Source organism: Candoia aspera, chromosome 1, assembly GCF_035149785.1.
Source record: "Candoia aspera isolate rCanAsp1 chromosome 1, rCanAsp1.hap2, whole genome shotgun sequence".
Taxonomy (NCBI): Eukaryota; Metazoa; Chordata; class Lepidosauria; order Squamata; family Boidae; genus Candoia; species Candoia aspera.
This window is the reverse complement of record NC_086153.1, coordinates 72094434-72117900: the sequence shown is the minus strand read 5'-3', so window position 1 is coordinate 72117900 and position 23467 is coordinate 72094434. Positions and strand designations below refer to the sequence as shown.

The 23467-nt window shown below is 35.9% G+C and overlaps 1 protein-coding gene across 1 annotated transcript; it reads right to left on the bottom strand.

Moving 5' to 3' along the window:
- Nucleotides 1-1073: 1073 nt before the first annotated feature.
- ERO1B (endoplasmic reticulum oxidoreductase 1 beta) lies at nt 1074-23133 on the bottom strand. Its single transcript, XM_063306480.1, has 16 exons — nt 22769-23133; nt 18918-19037; nt 15851-15934; nt 14862-14903; nt 13965-14047; nt 13185-13258; nt 11675-11795; nt 11537-11583; nt 10821-10832; nt 10103-10129; nt 8653-8745; nt 8280-8526; nt 5017-5086; nt 3895-3981; nt 2729-2862; nt 1074-2323 (listed from the first exon to the last, which is right to left on the bottom strand). The coding sequence occupies exons 1-16, from the start codon at nt 22877-22879 to the stop codon at nt 2263-2265; spliced, it is 1413 nt and encodes a 470-aa protein (XP_063162550.1). The 5' UTR covers nt 22880-23133; the 3' UTR covers nt 1074-2262.
- Nucleotides 23134-23467: the final 334 nt, after the last annotated feature.

Sequence of the window (23467 nt, the reverse complement as noted above, 5' to 3'; positions counted from 1 at the left end):
GCATCTACCTTAGCACAAGATACATATGAAGTGATGTCTGCTGTCTTCATTCAGAGAAGTATCAGCACAAGCAAGTGAATAGGACAAAGCAGTACCACTGAAATGAATATTTCATTAATCCTGAATTCAGTGTAATCACAGAAAAAGAATATTTTGCTTACCTTGCCCTTTTTTGTAAGGAAGTGATTGAAAGAAAGCTTCAAGGATTTCATGTCCATGTGACTTGAGTTTCAGGAAACACACACCAAGGAAGAACTGAGATATAAGAATCTTGCATATGTATTCCATGTTAACTCAGCAATATTTACCATTAAAATGTGGAAATTAAACACCTTGGAATCTCAATTTCCATTGAAAAGACAAAATTAAAAATGGCAAAATTGTAGATCTCATGCTTTGAAATTTGCCCACAAATTCTGAAGCCTATAGCTCTTAGTCTATTAAATCTCCTTCAGTATTTTGAGTAGGGAGGCCATTAATCTACCCTTGCAGCTGGCCACACATCATCCAAGGTACTTTGAAACTCCCCATAATCCTTTGGATCAGATATTAAGGGGGTAAAAGAAATGGATGAATTCATAAACCTAATCTCCATTCCACTGGACAAAATCTTATGTTTGATTCATCTCAAACTGGATGTAATAAATCTTATTGACAAGAAACCATTGTTTTTCAGATCTCACTAATAACATTAAATTATAAGGCATATAGTAGTTTCCCTAGTTTCATAATGTGTTACCACAATTGATTTACTATTCTTGTCTACCATAAACACCTGAACTTCACTTTTGTTGAACTCTGGATTGAATGTAATCTACAGAATATGGCTTACTATCCACTGACTTCAATAAAAAATTAAGTCCTAAATTATAAGGACAAATCATTAATAGAATTTTCTTCATTTAGTTATTGCTGGTAAGTTTCATATGTTATGTGCAAAAATATATAGTTGAGAATAAATGATACTTCACCATTTTTTAAAATTTTAAATCACAGAGTTATGGAATGGTGTTGCTTAAACCATGCAGTATAAATAGAACTATACATATGCACAACAGCAGCAGACATGTCTCAAATTAGAAGAATTTAAGAGCACTTTTAATTCATTTTGTAAAGACTGTTTTACTTATCAAAGCAAAGCAAAATATGTACAAATCTGTATATTGTACCTAAATTGACATTCATTCAAATATCCCTCACTTTATACAAATATTACATTACAAACAGCTTTTAAATAAGGTGCTCATTCACAATTTACAGATTAAGAATGTAAATGTTTATTATCTGCAACTGTTCTGATAACCAGATTCCTCTTTGAAGATAAAGATTTAGGATCAAACATATAGAATATCCATTTTATTAGAGAGGCTATATTTTTAAAGATGTAATAAGAGATTGCATAGGTAGGATATGCTCTGTTGAATTCTAGAAGTGACATTTTTTTTAAAAAGGGCATTGGTCTGTGAAAATATTTAATTTTATGTTTCTTATTGTATTTGAATATAAGAGCACCAGGATAATAAGAATTTGTAACATTTTTGAAAGACTGAAATAGAATATTAAAGGTCCATGACTCTATAAAGCTTAAAACTTTTTCAGCTAGCAGCAGTTAACGGGAAAGGCCCCTTCATCATCCACTCAGAATAAGAACTGATGGAGTAACTTAACCCAGTTTTGTCACCTCACAGAGAAAGCAGCTGTGCTGCAGAAAAATGAAAAAATGGAGAAGAGGGCAAGGAGGCAAACACAAAAATAACTTGAGACGCCCCAAAAATTAGTTCCCCCGGATGCCAAGGGGCTTATTTTACTAAAATCTTTACTGGCCATAACAAACAAATGAAATACAAGTGCAAGAAAGCTTTTTCTTAAATATCATCTATTCCTTCAGATAAACATAAAAAATTAAAGTATCTCGACCAGCTATTTTTAGATAATGCTGCAAAGACCCTTTTCCATGTGGGCAATGCGGTCTGGATAAAGTTCCTGCACTGTGATGTAAAGCAACCTTTTGAATGACCATGAAACAAAAGTAGTAAAGAGTAAGAACAGTGAAATAGTTGAAAATAAACATAATTTACATAATTAAAGCCAGGTACTTCATCCATAAATATTTTGTCCAACGACTAACCTTTTCTACTTTAAATATTCAAGTTGGAATTATATATATTCTTGCCTTTCTAGAACAGTATTGTATGCAGATTGGCTTCACTGTGCCTGGTATTAAATTAGTGGTTGCTTCTACCAACAGGTACAAAGCCTTCGTTAGCTTTTCTGTTGCAATAAGACTTTGAAATTCTGTAGCTCTCGTATACTTGTAGAAAGTCTGTGAGGAAGAGAGGGGAAAAAAGACTGAGTCTAGGCAAGCTCGATATTAAAAGAAGGAAGCTCTTCCTGCATGAAACACCAGCTTGAACTTGCAATTCTCTCCTTTGTATAAATCAGCAGTTTGATCTAAAACATAGTGATGCAGTTGGCTAAGATAATTACCTTATCCACCATCAACAATATGTGTGTGCCTGATGTACCTGAAGTCTAGAACTTTTTAATTTAACTAAGATGGATTATATCCCCTTTTTATTGTTAATGGTGACACTGTATAAGTTACCGTGAGAGGGCTTTATAGCTTTTGGAAAAAAAACATACATATTTTTTTAAGTCAATACCACATGAGGAAAGATAGCCCAGCTTATCACTACATAGCTAAAACAAATTTCAAAGGGTAACTTGCCTTCCAAATGCATTCAGAAGAGCAACTATTTCTTGCCGTGTCAACTGAAAACCCTTTGATGGACTGTTCTCAGAAAGGTTCTTTATTTCTTTTTCAGAGAATAAGATCTTCAAAGCAGTTCCTAAACCTTGAGTCTAAAAGAGAACCAATACATTGAATAACAAGACCACAATACCCACTGATCAACAACTTTGGGCGTTTCTACACTGCTATCATTTCTACTCCCCAACCGCTCAAAAGTGGCCTGAAAACTAATTATGATCATCTCCATTTCAGTGACTCAGACCAATAACATGAACACAGGTTAGGGCAGGTCTTACATCAACAAAATCCTCTCCCACTCACTTCACCTAAAAAAGAGAAAAGACCCAAACAGATTGGCATTTTTTAGAAAGCTCCCCGAAATCCCAAAAAGGGGGAGAATGGATAGCAGCTTGTCAACTTCACCTCTGTTTGCTTGACCTGGCTTATCAAAGGGGTTTTGTGAGGCTGGCAAACCAGCATTCTTGTTACACAGCATGTAAGTGTGGCTGAAACTCATGAGTGGGGGGGTGGGGGGAAGCAAAGTTTCCTCCATTAGAGAACTGGTCCAACCCCAACCTCTACAGAGTTCCAAGATTTTCACCTAAAAATCAGCTTCAGAATACTTCTGAGGCAGAAGTAAGTTGGCTCACTTGTTGCACAAAGGCAAGCACGTGCAAATGCTTTGTGTGAAGGTGCCCTGAACACATAACAATCTTTCACAAAATCATGGTCTCCATTTGCTAATTGTATATTGTTTTGTTTTCAGTTCAGTTTATTAAATTAACTATTGAATGAGAAGTTAAAAATTCATTTTCAGGGAGTTAAAATTTTATTTTTTCCTATGTAATATAGTAATACAAATATTGAATAGTATTTGCATAATACAGTAGGAATACATACTGTATTATGCAAATACTATTCAATATTCTGTAATGACAGAATGTACAACTTGCATAGCTTGAGTGTCATCATGTAACAAATGTGAAACATCTGGGTTTGTGGTAAAGCTAAAATTTACCATATTGACATTAACCAGCCACAGAGATGCAGAGTATGCAAATAATGATAGCTTAGCTAGTGTGGGAAACTGTGTTGCAATTTAGGAATATGTTAACCTTAAAACAAGAAAAGACATTACATACCTGTAATTTCCCCCATAACCGACATTTATCACATCCAACACAATCCATTATGCGAGATATGTTCTTAAAATGTAACCTGAATTCTTCCTGCCAATAGAGAAAAACATGTTTAAAACCTTTTCTAATGGCATTAAGGATTCTAAGGAAGATGGTGGGCCAGGAGTAGACACAACACTCTCTTCTCTCAATGTTTTTCTCTTCTTCCTAATGTTCATACCACCTTTTCCCTTTTAGAGGTAACCATTTAAACCTTCTAACCAATAATTAGTTCAAACCGTAGTTTGCAAACCCACTTTTAATCTGATGGCAAGCTGGCTGGGAGCTATCCATACTTATTCTATAAATTCTCGTCAGTTTCACCAAGTACTGTCAGCTTTGAAAAGATAATTTTTTGCACAAGGGAGTATATGAGTACAAGCTAGCACGGCATTCATGCTCAGTGGCATCCATAGAATCCAATTATTTTGTCAAAACAATGAAATGAGCATTGCAATGGTAGAATACAAGTTCTGCCCTTTTTGTACATGTGTGCAACGTGTCTACAAAAGAGGTGGAATTTGTGTTGCATAACACTCATTTGACCCCCACCCCTACTGCTGGTGTTTTTTCGTATTTGGGATAAGACAACACTACACATCTCTAACAGTTTTTTAAAAGGCATTTTGAATAAATTCTGATTTTCTTTAATACTAGTCATGCTAATTTTTTAAATAAAGAGATTAAACAAGTTTCATTTTTAATGTAGAAAAAAAGCTTATGAGTTGGCATTTATCATAAAGTTATAAAATATGAAGTAGAAATATGAAGGAGACTCAGAATTATGTAAGCAGATAACATGACAGAGATTCTGATTAATGACATAATCTACGGGCAATACGGATCCAGAATCTTAAATTCTAATGACTTGCTTGCTTCCTTTCTGAAATACTACTTACGTTCGTAAGAACTTAAAAGTAGCTTGGTATTCAGTGATAATGTTGGCTCAGATAGAAAACAGAATAAACAAATGCACACACAAAAGCAATACAGAATTCTAAGCAAACAATCATGATTTAATCTAGTTTAAAGTTTCTCTTGTTTGTGCAACTTATGTAAAATTGTCAATGAAAAAACTACGTTTACCTTTAAAGATCTGGCCTCCTTTTTGTTTCCAGCAAACATGGACTTTTCATCAAAATGCATAGGGAAAGACCTAGATAAATTAGATAATGAATTAGACTTATTTTAGAAAATTGTTTGGATACTACTGATAATGTTCTGCTTCCTACAAGTATTTGAAGTATCTACAATATCTAAAATGTTTAAAACATGACACAAGGACCAAATTATACATTATAGGCATACCCAGTTATGTGAATTGTCCAATTCTATAAGCAATGCAGAACAGTTACTTTTATGTTTTTTTCCTCAAAGGAGTCTTAACAAATATTCCAAAGGAAATAATTTGAAACTCTTCATTACATAGCAGTTTTACCCACATTTCTCGATTTTGTCTTTCTCTTCAACCCCTTTCAAAAACCCTTCCTTTCCTTGCCTGGCTGCAATGTCTCCTGGGATTTGTAGTATGTCACTATGTCCCTCCCCTTGTTAAATAAACTATTATAAAATAACTCTTCTGACAATAGAGAATATCATGATTCCAAAGACAGAGAGAGAACTCCATCCAAAACTACACACTGTATGCACATCATGATATCTGACACATCTTTTAACAAACCTGCTACTTCTAGCTGTGAAATTGTCAGCCTGACAAAGTGAAATTGAGTGAAATTGTCAGCCTGACAAAGTAGACCAGACTAAGACACCAATGCCATAGAGGTCAGGACTACTTTTATTGGAACAGCTACAGTAACCGAATCTTGCAGGTCAGAATGTGCTTCCCCCTCCCTCGCGTTATCTTGTCTGAGAGGTTTTCTCAAGTTATTTTCTTGGCCCAGGTTCAAACCCCTCTTATCTGACCATTGCTTTGCTGGTGGCTCTTCCTCCTGTCCTTCAAGGCCATTCCCTATGTCCTATACTGAAGTTTACCTCAGAACTTCCAGCTGCTGCTCTCTCTGGCCTCAACATCCTGCAGTGCAGAGGGCTCAGCATCCTAAGATGCAGCAGTTGTCCATATAAACAATACAGTATAACAGACCACTAGCTTATTGCATTTCATCTGACATGGCACCTTTCTCAGAAGCTTGACATTTCTAATCAAAACACTACCATCTTTGGGGTTACCTAATTCAAAAGAAGACTCAGAAATGCCAAAGGATAACATAGTCAATATTCTTATATGTTGGCGAAGTTTATCACCAGCCAGTTTGTTAGCAACCTAATACCAAGTCCCTGTATTCTTTAACTGTATGTGTAATATCAGCATAATGTTTCATTTGGTCCCAGTATTCCTGATTATTGCCTCTGAATCAGCTGAATCATCCACTTTCACTTGAAGACAGAGATCAGAAAGGTTAGTACAAATGTCCTAATCAGCTGCCTTCTTTGGAGCCCTATGTGGAATAGGATGATATGCCAATACACTGTAAAATCTTAGGCAATTCCTTTTTTTAGTTCCTTCCCTCACAGTGTGCAGCTTACAGAAATGTTTTCAAAAAGTAGTAAGAGTGTTTCATTCTTCCTGTTACACTTGGGATAGTAAAAAGAAACACAGATATGCTGAATCCCACAAGACTGCAAAAAAGCTTGAAGCAACGTGGCCCACAAATTGGTGGGTATTGTCTATAACCACTTCATAATGATATCCAAAATATCATGCAGTGCACTGATGATGGCATTGGCTGAAATATGTGGCAACTGCCTCCAGCTATATAAACACATATGCTTGTTCTATGTGTCCAACAATATCAGGGTCCAGTCTGATCCAAGGGTGAAATGGTGCTGGAAAATAAGCACAGGGGCTCATCACCATGTAAAGAACTTGTGAAGACTGAGTATGAAGAAGGCAAAGATAGTTTTCAGCCAAAGGATTTGGTTTTCCGAATCTGGAGCTATATCATTAAGCTTATCTTTTGTCAAGTATTAAATACTGGAAGCCAACAACTGGTGCTGATTTTCCACTTTGGGCAACATTGGAATATACATATATAGCAACTTTGGTTAGAAGGACAGTATTAGGATCCAAATATAACAGAACATTTGTATCTTTGGAAACAATTATGTCAGTTAGAAAGCTATGGAATGTATTGTCCAATTTAAAAAAATCCTTTTTCCCATGCTAAATTGACTTCTTGGGGAAACCCAACATTAAAAATTGGGGGAAAAATTGTGATATGGAAAAATTGGATGCAAGTGGGGATATTGACTTTGGACCAATTAATAGATGATGAAGATGAATTTTTAACATATGCTGTGTTAAGAGATAAATATCAAGTATCAGATGTATCCCAATGGCAATATTTATAGTTACAACATTTGTTAACATTGTTTGGACCAGCAGCATTTTCAGCTTCTGAGACACCTGAGATATTAGAACAACTTGTTAAATCCTTTAAAACTAAAAACCTATTAGCTTTTATAGGTATTTGTTATCAATAAATCAATTTGACATGCAGATGTTAAGAGATGAGTAGAATAAAGAATTAGAGGTTCCTATATTGCTTAGACCAGAGCTTTCCAAACTTTTCATGTTGGTGACACACTAACACATTGCAGGTACGGCTGCATCACTGGAAGTCACACGGAATCAGCTGTTTTGACCCGATTATGCATACTGCGCATGTACAGTACCTGTATGATCCCTCAACTGCACGACACACCTACACACTGCAGCTGACACACTAACGTGTTGCGACACACAGTTTGGAAAGCTCTGGCTTAGACAATGGGAGAGTGTCTTAACCTCTACAGAAAGTGTCAATAAACCTTAAATTATGACATACAATAAAAAATAATATTTAGAATTTATTAGATTCCATTATGTTTATATAAAAAAGGACTAAGACAGTATTGTGCTGGAGATGTAATAAGGACAATGCCTCTTTAAAACATATGTTCTTACAATGTCCTATACTTACTAAGTTTGGGGATAAAGTAGTGGATCATATATATGTATGTATCTTTGTGTACTGTTTTTTTTTCTATTATTTTCTTTAAAAAGCAACTAAAAATTAATTATAAAAAGGAAACCCAGCCAACTGAGGCTGATTCAATACATTATGGTTAAAACATTGTTAATGTGGTATGTGAATCCAACCTTATTTTTTATGCCTGTTTTAATATCTTCATCTTCAGGCAAGTCCCTTTTTTGGGGGAGATGGGCGGTGGCTAAATTTGAGTAATAAATAAATAAAAATAAATAAATTCTTTATACATTTCTGAAATCAACTTTATTCAGTTGTCTGTATTTAATGCATGCTAATGGTGGAGAAGAAAAGCACACTTACTTTGTATCTTGGAAGATTTCTAACAAGAGAGACTTAGTCTCTGTATCCTCCTGTGAGTTTCCAGTATAAAGGTCCACCACTGAACGCTCAAAGTATGATGCAACCTTTGACAATGCACGCAGTTCCACCAAATATAGGAAATATAAATTTTTTAGCCGTCTTGGTCCTTCGCTTTTTGTTTCAATAGGGTCAAAACGATGGGTGAATTCTTTGACATTATATCCCCAACGAGGTCTTCCCCATGTTTCTGAACAGAGAAAATCAATATTTTAAAGTAAATATTGAAATTATTTGTATGGGAATTGTTGAAAAATTAACTTACCCACAAAAAAAAAAAAAAAGAGAGATGGGTAATATTAAAAATCACAAATACCTTCAAGTAAATAGTTTGCACAAAGATGTAAGTTGATACTTGCATGAAGTCCTGAAATAAGTTTATAGAATACACGTTTTTCAAGACAAAGTCCTATATGAGATAAAAATATTGTTAAAACTGAATTAATCAGAAAATAATTCCATAATCCAAATAGTGAGAAAGTATGATATTGCTATAATAGTTCTACCCTTTCAAATCCTTGAAGAAACTGGAAGCTTTGCTTTTTGAGACAGGAAATGTCCCACTGGAAAACATACAAAAGGGAAATTCTGCTCCCTTCAGGCTTTGCAGCTTCTGAAGATGAGTTTTGGAAAGTTGGTAGGCCTGTCTAGAACAGCACAGACAACTGCAGAAAGAATCAGTAAAGATTTCCTTTCTCCACTTCTACTAACAGGATCCCCTAGCAGATCGAAATATTTCCATGGCTGGCAGAATCTTTTTCATTCACTCAAAGCTAAGCTTGAGAAACTAGAGAATAAACCATTACTTCAAATTCGGTCTTGTTCCCACTAATCAGTTTCCAGGTGGAAAGTGCACTATGTTAAAAAGTGCTAGTGGATCTATTCCTTTACTATGCAAAGAGCAGAAATGGACATTGCCCAAATCCAAGGTTCATTATAGTTCTGTCACATAAGGGAAAACTGTGGTTTTCTTTTATATTTAAACCACACAACAAGATGGATCCAAAGCTGGATAAATGGAAGTGACATGGGTGAACACAGCCAGATTAGAGAAATTGATGAAAGCAATCCATTGATAATATAGACCTTACTCATGAAGAGTATAGGAGATATTGTAATATTGTAAAAGTTACATAATATTTACAATGCTTGATTTGAATAAAAAAATCTTTTTTTATTCAAAAAGTGTAGTAATCATTTTACTATTTATTCCATTTCTGGTTAGTGTGATTCCTAACTCCTATGCAAAGTAGATGTTAAAAGAAGGGCTGAGCAAAACATTCAGGACAGGCGCTTCACAAAGCTTATTAGAGTGAGTGAAACACTTCTCAAAACATCAAGCCAGCCATATCCTTTTAAAGGCTTGTGCTATTGTTTCAAATGCTATTCCGGCACATACTGTACATGCAGAGAACTGGGAACAGCCTTCAAAATAGCTGCACTGGCTGCCATGGCTGCTTTAAGACTCTGAAGAGAGATATTTTTCTTGCATTAACATGCTTTGCAAGGCAGGTCTTTTAAATGTTTTATACAGCCGTACTTAGTGGTACAGCATTACTTTCACCATTAGAGTTGAAAGAGTTAAGTAAAAATGACCAAGCCTTACAAAACCAACAGTTCTTTTTAACTACCAGGTTTGGTTGACTGTTATATATTTTTTTCTGGATTAGGAATGGATTCATTAATCTTTAAATTTCACAGAACTCTCTTATTATGCAGACAGTTTGCAGTTTTTCATTAGAATTTTGGCATGATGCCTAATTTACCTTCTAGCCATGTATAAAAAGATTCTCCTGTGAATTCAAAAATAAATAATTTCAAACAAGGCCTCAACATATCAAACAAACAAACACTTTCAAAATCTAAATTCACAGCATATTCCAAAATACATACCAAAATTATCTAGGCTTATCAGGTAAAAGTTGTGATAGAACTGAATCTTGACTATCACCCTCCGGGACGTTCATTTAAATTCTCAAACATCTATTTCCCAATTTGAGAAAAAGGGTTCAAATGGTTTAAATCTGATTCACACTTACTTCAAAGCAAGTCATATTGAGTCAGTGGAATTTACATAAAGATCCTTGGAATGTAACTGAACATCAGGAAAGTTAATCATCATTCTAATCTACTTTGCTGGACTTCACCAATGCAATAAAGATGCCTAGAGAATTACAGTCTCCTTGAGTGTTAATGGCAATTGTCTATGCCTATCACCAATTATTATGCATCTCTGCAGCATCTATTAATCATAAGAAAAGGATTAGTAGTCCTAGATAACATTTGTGTTCCAAATTTGACAAATACACTTTTGTTATGCAACTTTTTTCCTTTCTCTTCCCTACTTCATCTCTCTCATTGAAATTTATCCACTAGGTATAGTGATATTTTAACGTTGTAATCCTGTCGTGTTTTCCATTAATTATGGGTTTTTTTAGAAACTTAAATAATACAGTGAAAGAATAATTTGTCACAAAAACTCACCATCATCCTCTCCTGAAAAAAAGTTATAAAAGGTAAGTATTATAATTTATTCCATCCTTATGTCTGCACTGAATATCGAATATATATTTGTCAGTTTAAAAAGGTCAGAACTTTCTGATTTGTAATTAACTCCTACAACGTTTTTACTCAGGAGTTAAAGATTCAAATTGTGATATAATTGCCATCCATAACAAAACAGGAGAATACAAGATCGCAAAGGATCTCAATTTTTTACAGTAAGTTATTTCTTCATGCTTTTTGTTACAAGTTATAGGTCACTTTAAAATACCGTGTTTTGCACCCCCCAGAATAAAAATCTACAATTAAACAACATAAATTGAGAACAGGAGATTGAATGTAGGTTTTTACTAAATCAGTAAAGTTGCATTAGTTCTGATACTTGTTGATTTAACTGAAAAACGGAAGTGATTCCTTATGAAAAAGTGCATCCCCATTTAAATCAGAATTACAGTTTGTAGGAGTATGCTTTCAGATGTAATTTGCTGATTATGCACAAGTATCATATATAGGTAGATCTCAATTCCTTTCATTAGCTGATGAATGTATATTTGTCACCTTGAATTGACCAGATACATATTAAAAGAAGTGTGGATGAAAATATAATAATTTTAAAAATTAATGTTTTACTTAACAGCTACAGTATGTTGAATATTCAGAACTGTTAAGTTATAATTACAAAAGATGTAAGGACTTACCCTTGGTTGGTGCCAGTGGATTTAGTGGACGATATACAGATCGTGGCCTAATGAGAAAAACATGACAATTTATGTTTTGGCAATTTAAGGAATTTCAAATTTCAATATAAAATAATTTTGCCCTCTATTTTCACTTACTTGAAGCAATTTTCTTCATAGATACTGTTCCATACTCTCCATGCAGAGGGCCCTTTGTATCCAGTGTATCGTTCTGGATTCAACAGCAAATCCACATACTGAGCGTCAGGTGATCTCTCGTCTAATAATGAAAAAACCCCCACCCCTTAATTATGAATTGAAACATGCAACCTACACACACACACACACGTATTCTGTATAAGGAGCTGTGTTGATGTAAACAAATCAAATTATAACAATCGGATATAGAACCATTTATGAAGAAATTAACAACATTCTACAATTTACTCTATAATTTTATATTTTAAAATGTGACTATTGTAAATAAAATATAAATTAAATTTAAATATCATATATTTTTAAAATATAAAATATGTATATTTTATTCTATATATTTTAAATGTAACTGAACAAAGAACATGTTCAGAACATGTCTATGTTTTTGTACTGAGTGGCTAGATCTCATCTTGTTTTGTTCTATATTGTTTTTTTTTTAATTATTGTTATATTGTGAGCTGCCCAGAGTTGGTTTAGAGTCAGACAGCACTGAAATTTAAATAAATATAACAGAAAGTCTGCAGTAACATTTATTGTAAAATGTTAAAAATCACGAAAGTAATGAAGTACTTCTTACAAGTACTACAACTACTGGAAATACCAATAATTGTAATTAAAGGTGCTTCTTTTTCTCTGAGTCTTAAAGACCCCAATTTGATTTCCCTGTTTGTTCAACTTTAACTGTATCTGCCTAAAAAACAGAAAATAATCACATATAAAAGCAATGTAGTTACATACCTACATACTGTACATCTATGTGACATCTTTTAATGTACTTGGAAGAATCCTGTCATATGACCCATCAGTCTTTTCTGCAAGGCTGAATATTCCCAATTCTTTTCATCTCTTTTCAGAGGACAAAGTGTTACTATTTGTTAGAATACTTCTTAAAGTGTAGTGCCAAAACTGGACATGAAAGTGGGGATGTCACCAAAGCAGGAAAAAAAATGGAATCATTTCTTCCTTTATTTGGAAACTATATTTCTGTTGATGCAGCCTGAAGTTGCACTTGCTTTTTTTGCAGCCACATCTGCAAATGTTATAAGTATTCTAAGTCTTAATTAAAATGTTGAAGAATACACAGCCCTGGAGTGTATCGTCTAGCAACCCATTTAATACCTTACTCCAATTTTATGAAGAATCATTGATGACCACTTTGAATATAATTTTCAAGACAGCTTTGCATTCTCTTAATTGTCCTGCCATCCAGGCTACCCTAATATTAACATATTGGATTAGTAGAATTTTCAATTCATGTTTATACTTAACATTAGCCAAGAAAGCAATAAGAGAAAGAGACTGTAAGCCCAAAGGCTCATTTATATTTGGAGGATTATTAGAAATGAAATTATTTTTAAGAGCATTTAAAAATTCTGTTTTTAAAGCATATGGATATTAATTCTAACTTTGTTTACTTAGTTACACAGTGAAGAATATATGGCTCAATTTTTACCATCCAATTCACAAAAATGGTCCTGTGAATCATCATATCTGGCCCAGTCAATGAAAGCTTCTTTACTTTGGTTACTATGTGAGAGAGAGAAAGAAAAAAAATATTAGCTAGTGGACAGAATGCATTTATTTTGCAACCTCCATAAAAATCAGAGATCACAAGCCTGAAGGGTGTATCTGTTATAGTTCCAACAAGCTTTTAGTTCATAAAAACATTAATCATTAAAATTAAACTGATCAAGACATCTCAGAGAATAAGAACAGCATAAAGAATTATATTATTTTCCATGTAGTAACAGAACAAGCAACCACTTTCGTGTAACCATCTGCAATGAACATTAGAGTTGCAGTTACTGTACAGATGCAGAAGAATTAAATTACATATTTATGCTACATCTGTTACACTAAATAACTGATTTCTCATTACTGCTATTCTGTAATTTTTTTCTCAACTCATTAAAATTAAGGAAGTCTACCTCTAATACTAGAACCATCTGACCAAAATGTGATGAGGAATCAAAACGAAACTGAAATTCATGACTATATAGTGCTACTAGTACAGTTTTGAGAAATTAAGAGGCAGTTATTTAGTAGATTCTGTCAGCTCTCTGTTGCTTGTATTTATCATATTTATAATTTGAATCGAACCGATACAAGTGTTTCAACCAAGAAGTATAGCAAATATGAAAATGTTTTGTTTCCTCAGAACATAATGAATAAGAAATATGGAGAACTATTAAATAAGAGTTATTTCTTCCATTAACACTGAAAGCAGGCTTACCTTAATGTACTATTAATTGCACCCAGTTTGTTAGCCTGTTCACAGTCTTCACGTTCTTTGGTATGGTTTGCTGTCTTTGAATACTGCAAGACAGAATATGTAATCTTTATACGTCCAGTAAAAATATTTTAGATAAACATTTGCCAGTTGATTATCTAGGGTATTCATGGCTTAACAATAGTACTTAATTTTTCAATATATTACCATCTTCTCTTCCAAATCCTGAAGCTTCTGTTGCATGTGTTCTCCCAAATCCCTCATTGTACTAAAGAATTATAGCATAATTTATACCATATTTTAAAGACCATAAACCCTTAGTCCCATAAATCCCAGACATGTATTTTAAAAAATGTATAAAGATTATACAAAGAGTTTTCTGAGCTTTTAAGGCACCACAAGATTGCTTGCAATGTTTGTTTCAAGAGACTAACACAGCAATAGAATAATATAATTATTCAAATGCTTGCCTTATATTTTTCTCTAGACACTTAATTAAGTTATCTTTTAAGGTAGAATCTACATTATATTGTCTCTTAACCAGGTTCCTATTCTACCAGGACATTTCTATCTAGCCTCTTCTTACCTTTGAAAACAGAATGAAAGACAGGTGGGTCGGGTGGGGGGAGATGTCAGTTGTGTTTCTATGGCAAGGAAGCATAATGAAACTCTACTGCTGCCAGATACAACTTCTTCTCTATTAGAAAAGATAAGCAGTATACAAACCGCAAGAAGAATGCTCCCATCTGGCTTTGCCACTGAGTAACACAGCACAATGTTATGTCAGAACTTGGGAGTGGGTTGAGTAGGCAGCAAGCTCTAGTATTTAAACACTTTCTATTTGCTATATGTATGAGTTCTAAGAGAGGGGGAGAGATTATTTCAGAAGAAATTACTTACTTTGTTAGCACTTCCAGCTTTAATTCCAACTGGAACTTTACTCTAAAATAAATATAAGTAATATAAGCATTTATTTTTACTTTTTCTCAAGCAATTTTCAGAACTGGAGCCAAGCAGTCAGGAAGACTAGTTGTACATTAACTCCCCCAAAGAATAAAAAAACTGACTCCCAAGAAACAGCTCACTTTTGAGCTGACAAATTTTTATGTCTATATGCCTAGTTCAAGGGAGTCAGATTCAACTGAAGGCAAAGGGATTTCTCTATAAAATGCTTAAGAAAACAAGTGATAAATCCAGTTAACATTTAAATCAGGAACACTCATACTATAGCCAAAGTCAACACAGCATTTATGCAAGAAAATGTGGATTTAAGCCATCATTCTGTCACTGACATCCAGCTACATAAAATGTTGTCTGAAGAATAGTCAATCCAATAGAAGAGAGTATCTGTAGCTCAGGGTTGAACTGTGGAGTTCTTGGTGCTCTCTGAGCTTGGTTGTTTGCTTGCAGACATTTTGTTGCCCAGTTAGGCAACATCTTCAGCGCTAGTGAGTGTGTGAGTGTGGTTTTCTCCTTGGTAGTTCCTTGATTAGGATAAATAGCCGGCAATAGACACATACAAATAAACCATATTTATACATCATTCAAAAGAGACAACAAAAAGCTAAGAAGGAAACAAAAAGACCAGAACACATTCCCTCCAGCAGCCAACACCCAGATAAGCAGGGATTAACACCAGGACAATCAAAAAGAAAACAATACTCTAATCAAGGAACTACCAAAGAGAAAACCACACCCCCACCAACACTGGCAGGGCAAGCTACTGTATATAAACAGGGAGAAAACCCCACACTCACTCGCACTGATGATGTTACCTAGTCGGGTAATGAAACATCTGCAAGCAAACAATCAAGCAAGCTCAGAGAGCACCAAGGACTCCACAGAATAGTCAATATTGTCTCAGCTTTCTCCTTTGCTTTGAAACTTACCTCAGGGCAAGGCTCTACATGGCAGTCTCTGATAGAGCAATGGCCATCATCAGCCCAGAACGGACATGGTCTTTTCAGATTAACCTTGAATAACAATAATTTTTTTATAATGTCATTCACATTAATTTAAGAAGAATTTTGCCTTTAAAATTATGAGATTAAACAAGCTAAACAAAAATGGGAAAGCTCATTGGAAATAATTAGATGATTTTCTGAGAGCTCATTTGAAGAGGAGGAGGAGGAGGAGGAACTATAGCTCATGCAAAAGATCCAGTAACTCAGTTATGACTGCATTACCACATTCATTTAACATTTGACAGTTATAATCTCCAGCAACAAACTGCTTCCTATTATGCAATGTTATTGTAACGCCTTTGCTATTAAAGAATAAAACATAAGTCTCTAGAAAATTTCAGCAGAATAACTTCACATATGACATTTGCAGTGGAACAGATCTCATATAAATATATGAAAAAATAATCTTGGATTTCTAGGAAATTTAAACTTCAAAGCATAACATTCCATTTCAAATTATTACTACAGTGCCTACCAGTGAAATGGTAAGAGATTTCCAAGGCCAAATATTTGTAATCCTTTTTCTAGCAGGGTACAAACACTTATTTAGCATACACCTCCTGCCTCAACTGATTCTTACCACCTAGAGTCTAACTCTTAAGAATTTTACAATTGCTTAATAGTATTTAAACCACATCTAGCCTACTGATACACTGCTTTTAACAGAATTCCATTCAAGATTTAAACAATGCTTTATTCATTCATTCATTTGCATAGCACTTAATAAATACTCATTACAATTTACAGGAATCCAATACATATATTGGAAAAATAAATACTGTAAATAATACAACCAAAATTCAAGACAAAAATGAAACAATCAAATTTAAATTTTAAAATGACAACAATTAATAACAATTAACTAATCAACAAGTGTTATGGAAGACTTCTATTTGAAGCAAATTCCAGAATGTTAAGAAGGATGATGTGAAAATTAATTCATAGGAAAGGCTTTTCCATAAGGCTAGAGCAGTGACTGAGAACAGTGCTTCCTGACTTCCATTTCGCTTATCTTACAGAAGTTTTCTGTTTATCATGTTTTTTTCATACTCTGTAGAGTTGATCTACTAAATCTACCATGCATGTACAATGTTATTAGCAAATTAATACAAAATGTGCAATATGAATTATGATATTCAGATATTGCAAGCAATTTATGATTAACACAGTGGAATAGGAGTCACAATAAGATGGAAATTCAGGCCACTTTGTGTGAATGTGAGTACTTCTTCATGGTAGAAGACATCTCTGAACTTATGCAGTTTTCTTTTTGCTTTTTAATATCATGTATAATCATGGGTGTTATTTAACCAGTTCAATCTGGTTCATGTGAACTAGTTCAATTCTTCCTCTTCTTTAAGGACAAAACTGTGGCATATGATTTTTGGTGGCCTGGCGTAGCTGCTCTTGTGCTGGCATGAGTCAGCAAAAGGAGAGAGAAAAGGGGGGAGGAAGCTCAATTCTAGCCTTGAAGTGCAGGTGTGCTGTCACAAGGGTGGATAAGCTGACGTGGCTGTTAACCAGGACTGTTGTGGGGCAGATATAGACAGCATTCCCATTGGTCTAGCCTTGTATACAGGTGTTGGGGACTAGAGATCTGGGGTATACCAAATTCCTCAATTGCTGGGGGACACGCTGCCAGTCTAACCCAAAACTGGAGAGAGAGAAAATGAGGGAAGAAATGAGGAGAAATCCAGGGTGGGCAGAGGGTGGCCATGTGGGAGTAAATCAGGCACAGAGGTAGGACAAGTTGAGCACTTTGGGGCAGGCACAGTGGCTGGCTAAGGAAGCAGGAGCACAAAGAAGTCCTAAGCCATCAGGGCTTCTTTAGAAGGAAGTTACCAATTTGATTTCAAGTTCATACAATGAACCACTTTGTGGTTTTGTGTGCTTTGTGTACTCTGTGAATCCAACCAAATTCTCATTTTGAACAGCTGATTGTTGGTGTGTATTTGTAGTTCTCAGAGATTTTGGACTGTGAAGAAAATGAACTTAATTGCACATAAAGATGCAGTATATGGATATACATGAGAGTAAGCTGTGCAAAGAGTAGGAGAAGAACATTTGAAATATGACTAATAAAGAAGCTAGCAGCCAAATTTCAGAATTATTATCCAAAGATAAGCATTCTGAAATAGCTACACAATACTATTCTAAGGTGTACCAAAGAGACTTTAAATATAATTTTTGATTTAGCAGTTTTAACAAGCACCTACATTTACTTCACGTTAGCAAAAGCCACACAGCATTATCTAATTTTAGTTTATTTGCATTACAGTGCACCCTGGATATGAACAATCCTGAAGGTCATTAGCTGTGGCAACTTATCACTGTTTGCAAACCAGCTTGAGATTGTTCCAGAAAACACAACTACAGTAGTTAGGTTGCCCTTCAGTTATATACTTAGTGTACTGATGAATCCATTAAGAAAAACAGTAATTTTTTTAAACCAGTTATAGATTTCATTCTAGCTAGTAGTTATCTTTAAATAAATTTTCAAAATATCTTGCCTTGAGCATAATGTTTTCAAATATTATCCATCCCGCCCTCAATGGATTTTCAGTGCCACAAATGAAGTAATTTTCCTAGATGTGCTAGGCAGCATTTGTTTTCAGGCTTCATGTAGCTGCTTTGAAGGCTTTTCCTGTCTATCCCCTTGGGCACATTTACACACAGCCATTTTATGGTACTTTGCTGGCTGTCCCAAAAGGGTCACCTGTTCATGCATACCAAGAGAACCAGGAAACAGCCCCAAGGAGCCTTCTAGGGGGTGCAGCTGTTGCCTAAGGAGAGGCACCATCAAATGTTTTGCATAGTCCTAGTCTTTTCTTTGCCACAATGCCTGGATCTCTTTTTTTTATGTTTAAAATTGCACCTCCTTATTTCCTTCTCTCTCTACATCTTATTCCTTATTTCTTCATTCCTTCCTTCCTTTGGAGAATTAAAGATAGCTTTCATTCAGCTTTATAGTAATATGCCATTTTTACTTTACCTTGTAATACCTGAAGTAGTCTCGTTCTTGAAGTTTCTGTATTTTGGGAAAGATCTTAAAATTGTTGAAGTCATCTATGCTTTCTATGTCACATAAGCAATCATCAAGTAGTCCTATTACCTATGGAAAAAAAAATATATATATATATATATGTAACTAAATATAAGTTATTTATGCTAGAGATTTAGACTGGAAGAAAAAAGGATTAAAAATAATAAAAGGCACCAACAGTTTAGGCAGGAATCTAACTATTTTAACTGATCCAGTTGTGTTATAAAATCTAGATCTAAAAAAGGGGAATATACAGTTTGGTCTCTTTAGCTTTAAATAAAAAGAAAATGTTTCATAATTGGTCTTCCCTCTCTTAATTATAACAACACATCAAATGAAAACTGTTTTTACCCATGTAAAATCATCCACAGTTACAAAACCAAAGAAGTTATCACTAATAATTAGCATTAATATTTTATACAATGTTTAACAAAAAATTGAATACGAAGTATATAGCTATATTTGAAATAAGAAGCATGTTAAAATATTATTTGAAACACTTGTCCTGTTCTTGTACCCCAGACATTAAAAGGATAAAGTACTTAATTAAATATTAGTTGGTATGGGCTAATTAGACAAAAAGTATTTCCAGCATGTGTGGAAATACTTCAACAATCTCCAGTTATCACATGAATATTGGGGTGGGGAGGGGACATATCTGTGTTGTCAACAGAGTATGCTACTCAAATGGAAAATTTAAAAGCTAAAGCATACAGTAGAGACCATACTCAAGTATCATGGCAGAGACCAGGGGCATCCACAGATGTCAAAAAGGTCAAAATGGTGGTCATGTCTGTGTGATTGAAGCCTTGCTTCTTTTTATGTGTGGCTGCTCAGTTGCAGCCACCATTTTGACTGACAGAGGTGATTGATTGGATATCTACCGAGCTGGACAGAAGGCAAATGTGGATCTACTGATTCATCTCTGATTAATTTGCAATAGATAAATAATTCCTATTGCCTAACAACAGCAGCAACAAAATGGCCCGACATGTCACACAAGCATAAAATTGCAAAGATAGCTTTGGAGAACTACAGCGTATTCTGTGGAAAAGGACTATAAACTCAGTTAATTCCAATTCCCCAAGTAAATGAGTATGCTATTGCCTTAGAATCTGTTGGATGAATCTTAGGGAAATAGTAAAAAGAAAAGTAGATCTTCCAAGCCTACTTTCATCTCTAACTGTAAGTTTTACTTCAACGCTTAAATGATTTTCAGTGGTCAGCACACCAGCAGCTGTCTGCAGAAGTCCATCAGGTGACCCAGGCTGGAGCCCACTCATTGCCTCAGTTCCCACCTTTGTGTGCACACTGACAGCCTGCTCACTGCCTCAGTCCCTGCCCCTCTGATGCGTTGAAAGTAAGCTTATGAGAGCCTGCTTGCTGTCTCAGACACGCCTTCCCACATGTGCCCACAGTCAGCTGGTTCATGGGAATAGATCAGTGGCTGAAAACTGGTTCTTTGAGAAGTCATAATCCAAGACATATTGTGAGTGCTAACATTCATACAACTGGCAGTACTGAACAGATCTTGGAGGGATGCTATTCAGAGGGCAGGGGCCACAACAGAGGCAGCACACTTCCTAGGTCCCATAAAATGGCAACATTTAATTGTGGGGACCCAGGACGCAACCACTTCATTTAATTGGGTGGCTCATGCATTTTCCAAACATTTCATGATGGCGAAATGTTTGAGAAATGCTGGCTTAAGAATTCTAAATCTCTGTAGCTCTGTTCAAGATTGGTAAGTATAAATTGGCAGAGGTCCCCAGAATAGTTCTAGCTCTGTTCAGCAAATGGGTAGGCTGAGTTAAAACATGAAGTGCTTTAACAAAGTCAATAAGAAATAACTATGCATTCCTTCAAAGCAAGGAAACAGCCTTTTTTGCAAGGAAAAAAATAAGAACACTCACTTCCAACTATGCACTCACTAGAGAGAACAATTAAAATGAGCCAAAAACATTCAGTTGGTAATGAGTAATATGACTCAACATAAGTCCAGGTAAACAATTAAATTTACATTCATACAAGTGCTTATGGTGGTCTTGAGCAACTAGCAGTGGATTGCTTAATGAAAACTTTACCCCAGCATGCCACTGACATACAAAAAATGAATACCAAAGCAAGGATCAGTAGGAAATTAATAGAAAATTAAGCTGTCAATATTCTTATGCTTTTAATGTAAATAGATTTATGCAAACAATTTAGAATACCTGGTACATATTCAGTCATTCTAACCCCCAAATCATATTGTAGAGTTGGAAAAGTTAATCAAAATGATCAAGTACTGCAGCAATTACATTATTCAAAAGTTTATAGAGTTAAGGTTTTTAAATTCCTTCAGGTGAGAATGGGGTGGGAAATCTTATAGAGATACATAAAATTAAGCATAGAGAAAATGGATAAGGTTTTCTTTCTTCCATAATACAAGAGCCAGGATCTCAGTGAAACTTAACAGTGGTAGACTCAGAATAGATAAAAGGACAGTATCTCTTGACAACACATAGTTAAACTATTACATTTGCCTCTGCAAGATGCATTTATAGCAATGAACTTGGACCCGTTAAAAGAGACACACTAATGGAGAAGGCCACTGTTGCTGAATAAAACAGAGGACGCCGCACTCAAGTTTTGTTTGTGGTCTTTCCAGTGATACACAGTTGGATTGTGATGAAAGAATGTTGGACTAGATAGGCCTTTGTGTGGCCCACCACAGCTCTTCTTATGTTCTTAGAGAAATAAAACAGTGTGATTAGCATGATTCACCATAAAGATGTTTACTCTTATGTGAGTCTCCCTCATCCCATTATCATCAGCTTTGGACAGCAACTTTTTGGGTAAACTGGACATGCTCCTGAAGACAGCTTCATGAAAAAAATCGATGCATTCTATATAACCCATCTAAAGGCAAACTTAAAGCCCCCTTCACACAATACTCCTACTCTATTTTAAGCAGCTACAACAATTGTGTTTATAAATCTGCAGATTGCACAGATACCTTCATGAGGGAGATTGTCTCTAGACAATTAACAGACTGTGCAACACTGTTCATATGTTTATCTGTTTTGTGAATTCATACACTGCATTTCAACAAGGTCCCTCAAAGTGTTTCTAATAAGAAAGCATAGTTAGAAATATGTTTGAGCAAGGCCAGGGGGCTTTGTGAAAAAATCATTCATCCTTATGCAAGCATCCTTCACCTTATGTCTGATTGTCTTGGAGAGCAGCTCTCTTAGAAACACCTGTTTCCCCATTCCCAAAGGGGGTCTTGGATCAAATAACACCTAGCCAGAAAGATGGGGCTGCTCTTGCCACAAAGCTTTTCACTCTGTTGATTTTTAAGCAGACTTCTTCATAGCCAATGGTATGACAGAAGCTGGAGTTTACACAAAACATCTTGAGTTTAAAAAAGGTAACAGATATTAAGCATGCAAAGCTTTCCTTCCTCTGTTAGGCAAACTTTGTGTTTCATTCACACTGAAATACAACAGAGCTTCCCCCTTTTAACATAAAGGTCCTTCACTCTCCCTCTCTCTGCTCCTCTTTCCTTACAGGATATAATTGACATTCTCTTGGCTTAATTAGAAATCAGCATTAAACACCTGCTAACCTAGAGCAAACGAACCCCCTGAAGGGAAATTTCCAGGAGGTCTTAGAGAGCGAGGGGAGGATGAACCCACTTTTTCTTGCACCTCTCTGATCTCAACTCCAGCAGGAAGCAACTGAAAGGCGTGACACCCCAAGGCACTTCAGATCCCTCTCCCTTTTTCTGAACTCCCCCAACGGGGACCTCCTCTCACCTGGGCCTCTATCGCACACCAAAGGGAGCCAAGAGTCACAGCTGCCAGCAAGAGCTGCGCCGCCCGATGCTTCTCCGCTGCAGTTCTCCGGACGATTCTACTGCTGCTCATGCTGCAGAAGCCGCTCGCCGGGGCCCCTGGGGGGCCCGTGCCCCTCGCCGCCGCCTTCGGGCAGCCAGGAGTACGGGGTGTCCGCCGGCACCACTGAGGGATGCCTTCCCTGTCTCGACCCCCACTCTGACGGGAAAGGGACCTGTCAGGCGAGCGGGCGGATGCGCTCACCTCCCGCCGCCGCCCTCTCTCTCTCGCTCTCTTCTCCCGACGCCAGCCCACACGCACACCGCTTGCACTGCGAAAGGAGAGCAAGCGCGCGTCTCATCAGCCAGCGCTTTCCTTTACATAGGAGGAGGAGGAGGAGCAGCGGCCACAATCACAGAGCTTCGTCCGCGCAAAGCTTTTTGGGAAACGTAGTACACCAACCAACCCACTTCCCCTCAACTTCTCTTTCGGTCTTATACTGGACGAAAGGGGAGGGATGAAGAGACTGCCCAATAGGAAAGAACCACGCGCCCCTTCAAAACAAGAGGAGGCAGTTTATAACCGTTATAGCTTCAGACTTAGCTTTCTCGAGCAATATATATATTTTGTTTTTGTCTGCTAGACGGGCCTTTGTTGCTTTATGTTCAACCTCTTCTACCT